This window comes from Lathyrus oleraceus, chromosome 6 (genome assembly GCF_024323335.1).
Source record: "Lathyrus oleraceus cultivar Zhongwan6 chromosome 6, CAAS_Psat_ZW6_1.0, whole genome shotgun sequence".
NCBI lineage: Eukaryota > Viridiplantae > Streptophyta > Magnoliopsida > Fabales > Fabaceae > Lathyrus > Lathyrus oleraceus.
In genome coordinates this window covers 395,159,495-395,167,344 of record NC_066584.1, presented here as the reverse complement: position 1 = coordinate 395,167,344, position 7,850 = coordinate 395,159,495, and the positions used below count along the sequence as shown (strand labels likewise).

Genomic DNA, 7,850 nt, shown 5'->3' with positions numbered 1-7,850 from the left:
TAATCAAATGTCTCCTTATAAGGATTGTACTGCAATTTGAATGCTTCCAGCTTAAGTTTCTGATCAGCTGATATCTGATGGCATGTTTCAGAGTTAGAGTCTTCAGATATCTCTTGCAGAGTCTTCAGATAGAACTCTTAGAATTAGATCATCAGAGCTTGAACTTCAGAGTCAGATTCTTCAGGTGATTGCTTCTCAGATGCATTATGTTCAGAGTCAAATGTGATTTCTCTTTGTGATGGGTCAACGCTTCTGAACTAATTCATATGCCAGATATTTGTTTCTTACTAATCATAAGGTGACTTATCAGATTCATTTTAACTTAGAATCCTGCATACTTTAAGAAAATTGTTAGGGTACCAAATTGTTTCATTCTTTGTTATCATAAAAACTTAGATATATATTGCAGAATCAAAATCTTGTTCTAACAATATCCCCCTTTTCGATGATGACAAAACTTAGGATTTTGATGAAACAATAAGTACTTTCAGAGATACTAAACTGAAAATGATCAGAGTCAGATAGAAAAGTGGCTCCCCCTGAGATTAGCAATCTCCCCCTAAGTCTGATATTCAAAAAAAGTTTTAAAGATGTTTAGTATCAAATATGGGTTTCCGGGGTAGAGAATTTCTTACCATATCTTCTTAGGTTGCTTGACTTGATTTAGTAGTTTCTCATATAAGAATTCAGTTTCCCTTGATTCAGAGAGGTCCGGAGAATTGACTTAGAACTATGCAATAATTTTATGTCTGAATGTAAGCAGTGCATTTCTGAGACTTAGATAAAATAATTCATCAAAAGACTTATATCTAATTCTCCCCCTTTTTTCAGACTCAAAAAGTAAACAAGCCAGAAATTCATTAATTGGAAGAAAAACTTCAAAGAGTACAACGAGAAAGGAGTAGAAACTAAGCCTTAGAATTAAAAACACTTAGAAAAATATTACAGAGAAATCCTAAAGTGTATAAGGTTTAGGTGGAGGAGGTATCCTCTGAAGTAGCTCAGCTAGCAGGCTCTGAATACTGGTGTTGACCTGATCTTGTTTGTCGAGTCTGGCTCTGACCAGTTGTTGTTCCTTCTGCAACTCTTCCAGAGTTTTGATGACCAGAGGGGAAAGATCAATTGTTGATGACTCTCCCTGAGTCAGAGCAACCTTAGTGGTTTTCTCATATGCAACCTTCTAAGCAGCTTTTGCGGCCATTGATACTTCTGCTTCTTGCTCATCTTTCTCTTCGACAACAGCTTCTGCAGCTGCTTTCTCAGCAGCCTCCTTGGCAGCTTTCTTAGCTGCTTCCCTTTCAGCCTTTTCAGCCGCTTCCTTCTCCAACCGAGCTTCTAGCCTTTCCTTAGCACCTCTAATGAATTCATTTCTGACTTGTTCAGAGAGGCCCTTCATCTTGAAGATCTCATAAGTCATCCATCTGATGAATCTGTTCCAGTTAGTCCTTACTTTAGTAGGATTCTCACTGGTGTTGGATTCGTCAGAGAGCTTCTTGAACCTAAAAGTTGAACTTTATGAGAATTTGGCTAATGCCTCATCAAAGGTGGGTAGGGTGAGCTCAGGTTCAGAAGGTTTAGGAATAGGTTGGTATGCTGGTACAAAAGGAGTTCTTTCTGAATCGGCTATGGCTTGAAAGTCTTCAAGGTTTGGGGAGGTTGGGTCGGGATAATCTGAACTAGGGTGTTTAGAGTCTGAGGTGAGGTCATAGTAAGGAGGGAAGTTGTGGGTGGTGGAGAGGGTTGGTGATAAGGGTTCGTTGAACAAGAGGGCTTCAGAGTGTGGGATGGAGGTCGTTTGGAGGTTGAAGAGAGGTAATAGAGGAGAAGGTGTGATGGTTATGAGAGGGATGGGGTCAAAGGTTATGGGTTCTGAGTGGGTTTGGTTCAGAAGGAATTGGTATGGATGATGTTGGTTCAGATGAGGTAGGGAGTGAGGTTATTGGTTGTTGAGGTTTGGATTTTTCTCTGGGAGCGTTAATATGTGTGGTAGGTGGAGTGGAGGATGTTGTAACTATGGTTGAGATTATGTGAGGTGGTAGAAGGGGTGATGAGGTAAGTTGCCTAGAGCTGAAGGAGTTCAGATCTTCTGAGATAGAGATCTTACTAGAAGGTGTTGAAGAAGAGGTTAGAGACACTGGCTTCATCTTGGTCGCTGAAGACTCTCCTAGCTTGAGAATCTTCTTCTTCTAAATAGTCATCTTTTGAGAGGGTTCCCTCTTTCTCTTCAAGAAGTTAGAAGGATGATCTGGGAGTCAATTCATGCTGAATCCAGAGATGTCGTAGACTTGAGCTTCCAATTCTTGCAGATAACATGCTATAATGTTTGGAGGATCAATCCTGGTGAAGAGGTACATCTCATTTGCTTTCTCTCTTTTGTCCTTCAGTTATTCCCAGGAGGTGTTTCTGGAGGGTTTGAAAAGGACCTTGTCAATCAGTCCCATACTCTTCAAATTCCTCCCATTGAGGGGCTTTCCAACTTCCATTATAACGTCTTCCATCAGATTCCGATGAATGAGATGATCCACCAGACCACTCTCAATAAAAACATCTGAAATCAATCTACCTATAGGGACATAGTTCCTTGGCTTCATGTTGTTTCTAGTATCTCTAATAGAGTCTCTTAGGTATTTGAAGAGAAGAAATGGTAGGTTAAGCTTCAGACCCTTGTGTAAATAGTAGCGGATGCACTTCTGATATGTGTTGACATAGTCATAAGAGATGGATGATGGACGGTGGTGGATGCATCCCAGAATTATCTTGAGCCACACCCTCAGATTCTTGTGGAGCTCTTGATTCTTAGAGAATGTTCTTCCTTAAGGGTTCTGGGAAAATATGATGGGGATGATTTTCTAGGACATGTACTTAGCCCTAGGATTGATGTTGTAAATTATTCTTCCCCCAGCCTTCTCCATGTTCATAAGTGCATCAATAGACTTTTCGGTTATTACTATCTTGATACTCAGAACATGAGAGACGATGTAATGATCGTCACAGTCAGCAAATCTCTAGAATTCTTTCCCCATATTTGTGTAGATAGAACCATAGAGACGGTTGAAGTAGGTGAGCCAACCCTGATTCTTCAATTATGGTGTTAGATCCATACCATTGTCTTTGAGGTTTTCAAAGTCCACCAGAAAATCACAAAGAACTTCCAATTTTTCAAATGGTGTTGATAGGTTGATGTGGGTTGGACGATCAAGAACATGGGGTTCTTGATAAGAGGTTGTTGTTTGAAGAGCAGTAGTGGAGGTGACTTGTTATGGGGATTCAACCTGTTGCTCTAGGGCATTCATCTCTTGAGAGAACACGGAGACTTGTTGTTCTTGAGCATTCATGATGAAGTTGCAGAGAAAAAGATGAAGCAAAGTTACAGAGAAAAGTTGGTGTTTTAGGTTTATGTAGGTAGCGAAGAGTGAAAGTGTGAAAGTGGGAGTCGTGGGAGTATATAAACAAAATTAGTTATTGCAAAAAAAAGCTAACTTGAGAAGGAACACAAAATTAATTGTTGCTAAAACCGAGTTTTGACAATCATAGGAAAAATTAAATGCAGCTAATGATGATATTCTAATCTCAAGATTTACACATTTCTCGAGGGGATCTCAATAGTTTGGCTATTGAGTTCTGAGTAGACAGGTGTCTAGAAGAACTAGAGCCACACGTTTGAGAGGCCACATGTTGATGTATTCAGAGTCAAGAATACCAAAAGGTTTCTGACTAGAGATGTTTCTGATAAAGATATCTTTTAACTTGTAGAAGTGTCAGAATCAGAATCAGATAAACATCATATGCTTGAGTTAGAGTCTAATTTTACATTAGAGATGAGAAGCACAGATCCAGAGTCATTCTGGGCAATCTGCCATATTTAAAATTTTCAGAATAAAGAGAAATCTATCTTCAGCTAAGGGTTTTATAAAGATATTAGCCCATTGACAGTCTGTATCTATAAGTTTTAAAACAATTGTCCCTTTCTGAACATAATCTCTAATAAAGTGGTGTTTAATTTCTATGTGCTTCGCTCTAGAATGTAAAATTGGGTTCTTACTTAAGCAGATAACAACAGTATTGTCACAAAAGATAGGAATGTTACTCTCATGGATCTGAAAGTCCTCAAGTTGATTCTTCATCCAGAGAATCTAAGTGCTACAAAGTGAAGCTGAAATATATTCTGCTTCTGCAGTTGAAAGTGCAATGGTTGATTTTCTTTTGATTGCCCATGAGATGAGGTTTCCACCCATAAATTGACCGTTCCCATATATGCTTTTGCATTCTAACCTATCTCTAGTATAATCTACATTGTAATACCCATAAAGCATGTACTCTGATGTTTTTTTATACATCAAGCCAAAATTAGGTGGTCCTTTCAGATACCTAAGGATTCTCTTAACAACAGTTAAGTGAGATTCCCTTGGATCTAACTAAAATCTAGCACACAGACATACGCTGAATAATATATCAAGATGAGGAACATTCAGATAAAGGAGAGAGATTATCATACCACGATAGAGTTTCTGACAAACCTTTTGACTTACCTCTTCATTCTCTAGAATTCAAGTAGGATGCATGAGAGTCTTGGCTGGCTTGCTTTCTGACATGTCAAATTTCTTCAGAAGATCTTTTATGTATTTGCTTTGATAGACATATGTGGCTTATGATGTTTGATTGATTTGAATGCTCAGAAAGAACTTTAGTTCTTGCATTAAGCTCATCTCAAATTCTTCCTGCAATAACTTAGAAACTTCTTGGCAAACAGAGGGGTTAGCAGAACCAAATATTATATCATCAACATAAATCTGACAAATCATAAGATCATTTCTTATGTTTTTGCAAAAGAGAGTGAAGTCCACTTTGCCTCTGATAAAATCATTTTCCAGAAGAAACGAACTAAGTCTTTCATACCAAGCTTTGGTAGCTTGTTTTAGACCGTAAAGAGATTGCTTAAGTTTGAAAACATGTTTTGGAAGTTTTGAATTTTCAAAGCCAGGAGGTTGATGGACATACACTTTTTTTAGAAATGTAACCATTCAGAAACACACTTTTGACGTCCATTTGATATAATTTAATAGAATAATTAACAGCAAAAGATACAAGGAGACAGATAGATTTTAACCTCGCGACTAAAGCAAAGGTTTCATTATAGTTAATTCCTTCTTGTTGACTGTAACCTTGTGCCACCAGCCGTGCTTTGTTCCTGACGACTTCACCCTTTTCATTTAGCTTGTTTCTGTAAACCCATTTAGTTCCAATCACATGGGTTCCCTTGGGTCTTGGTACAAGATCCCAAACGTCATTTCTGGAAAACTGATCAAGTTCTTCTTTCATTTCCAGAATCCATTCTTTATCTTGAAGAGCTTCTTCACAGGATGTTGGCTCTATTAGAGATACTAGTCCCATAAGTGTTTCTTTAGAAACTTTGAATGTTGATCTTGTTCTGACAGGTTCATCCTTGTTTCCTAGAATTAGTTCTTCAAAAACATTTTGCCTATTTCTTTGTCTTTTCTGATTGTTTGTGCATTCAGGTGCTTCTGAAGTTCCTCTTTCTCTTTCTTTAGAACCTTTGGTCTTTTCTCCAGAGCCTGCAAGTGTGATCTCTAGATCTGCAAATTTCTCAACTAGCTTTGACTTTTCAGAGTCAAGCTTGTCATCAAATCTAACATGAATTGATTCCTCCATAATTTATGTTTCTGTATTGTATACTCGATATCCTTTAGAACATTCTGAGTATCCCAACATAATACTTTGTGCCTTAGAGTCAAACTTGTTCAGATTATCTTTAGTGTTCAAAATAAAACAAGAGCATCCAAAAGGATGAAAATAAGAAATGTTGGATTTTCTTCCCTTGCACAGTTCATAAGGAGTCTTCTCCATAATAGGTCTGATAGAGATTCTATTTTGAATGTAACATGTTGTATTCACAGCTTTTGCCCAGAAGTGATTAGCCACATTAGTCTCATTGATCATGATCCTGACCATTTCTTGGAGAGTCATTATCTTCCTTTCTACAACTCCATTTTGTTGTGGAGTTCTAGGGTAGGAGAAATCATGGGATATTCAATTAGAGTCAAAAAGTTCTTCAAAAAGTTTGTTTTCAGATTTGTCACCATGATCACTTCTGTCTCTGATAATCTTAGAGTCATATTTATTTTGCACTTTTGAACAAAAATTGGTGAACACAGAATGTGACTCATTCTTGTGCCTTAAGAATTTCACCCATGTCCAACGACTGTAGTCATCAACAATGATAAGTCCATACTTTTTACCATTGACTGATGATGTCTTAACAGGTCCAAAGAGATCAATGTGTAGAAGTTCTAGAGGTCTGGAGGTGGAAACAACAATTTTGGTTTTGAAAGTGGTTTTAGAAAATTTTCCTTTCTGACATGCTTCACAAAGAGCATCTGATGAAAACTTCAGCTTAGGCAGGCCTCTAACTAACTCAAGTTTATTTAGTTGAGAAATACCCCTCAAGCTAATGTGACCCAAGCGTCTATGCCACACCCATTGCTCTTCATTAACAGACATCAAGAATTTCACGTTTTGGTTTTTCAAATCTGAAAGTTTTAATTTATAAATGTTATTCTTCCTCTTTCCAGTGAAAAGGACTGTGCCATTTTTCTAATTGACAACCTTGCACGTTTTTTGATTAAAAATAATATCATAACCGTTATCAGTTAATTGACTTATGGATAAAAAATTATGTATTAATCCCTCAACATAAAGAACATCATAAATAGAGGGAAGAGATATGTTACCAAATTTTCCAGATCCTCTGATTCTTCCTTTCTGATTTCCTCCAAAGCCCATGAAACCAGCGTCTTTAAGTTCCAAGTCTTGGAACATATGCTTTCTTCCCGTCATGTGTCGTGAGCATCCAGAGTCCAGGTACCATGACTGATGTTTTAACTTTGCTGCATAGGATATCTATAATGTACACTATTTTATCTTTTGATACCCATAATATTTTGGGTCCTTTAGGATTAGTTTTCCTAGAGTTTCTAAAAACTTTGGGTTTTCTAGCGTTAGTGAACTTTTGTGTGTGTGTCGGTGTATAATGGTAAGAAAAATAAGATTTTGGTTTGTTTTCTATAAAAAGTTTCTGATCATCGTCATCAGAGTCATAACCAATTCCTATTTTTCTATTATGACTTACACCATAGATCATAGAAGCCATTTTACTTCTATCAAGGATGTTGTTCAGAAATTTCTGAAAGACTTTATCATATTTGTTTATGATAGTGTCAGAAGTAGGTGGAGCTTTGGAAAAAGTTTCCTCAAGTTTTGAACATTTCTTAGTTGAAAAATCCTTTTCTCTTTCAAGAATAAAATTATTTTCTTTGAGTTCAAAAACCTCTTTCTCAAGCTTTTCACACTCTTCAATAGTCCCTTCATGAACCTTTTTCAGGTTCTTGAATTTCTGTCGAAGGTTCTAATACAAGCTCAGAGTTTCTAACAAACAGGATTCAAGATCAGACTGAGAAAAGTTAGAGAATACCTCTTTAGAGTCAGACTCTGTTTCAGATGAACTTCTAGAGGTAGTGGGCATGAATGCTACGTTTGCTTGCTCCTCTTCAGAATCAGATTCTGGAGCTTCAGATTCAGAGTCGTCCCATGTTTCCATGATTACTTTCTTTTTTTCTTTGAATGAGTTCTTCTTAAAGCTTTCTTTTCTGGAGTATCCTTCTTTAGCTTTGGACAATCATTTATGTAGTGTCCAGGCTCTTTGCATTCATAACACGTTACTTCCTTGTTGGGTCTGCCTATGGAGGTTGAATCTGGACAGTCTCCCTTCTGTCTAGGCCTTTTGATGTTGTTTTGTATCTTTCTCTAGAGCTGTTTGATTCTTTTGGAGAGAA

General features: G+C 37.3%; 1 protein-coding gene across 1 annotated transcript; it reads right to left on the bottom strand.

Moving 5' to 3' along the window:
* Nucleotides 1-1,180: 1,180 nt before the first annotated feature.
* LOC127095827 (uncharacterized) lies at nt 1,181-7,615 on the bottom strand. Its single transcript, XM_051034458.1, has 4 exons — nt 7,490-7,615; nt 7,148-7,423; nt 4,684-4,790; nt 1,181-1,499 (listed from the first exon to the last, which is right to left on the bottom strand). Exons 1-4 carry the CDS (start codon nt 7,613-7,615, stop codon nt 1,181-1,183), a joined length of 828 nt encoding a protein of 275 aa, XP_050890415.1.
* Between the last annotated feature and the right edge of the window lie 235 nt (nt 7,616-7,850).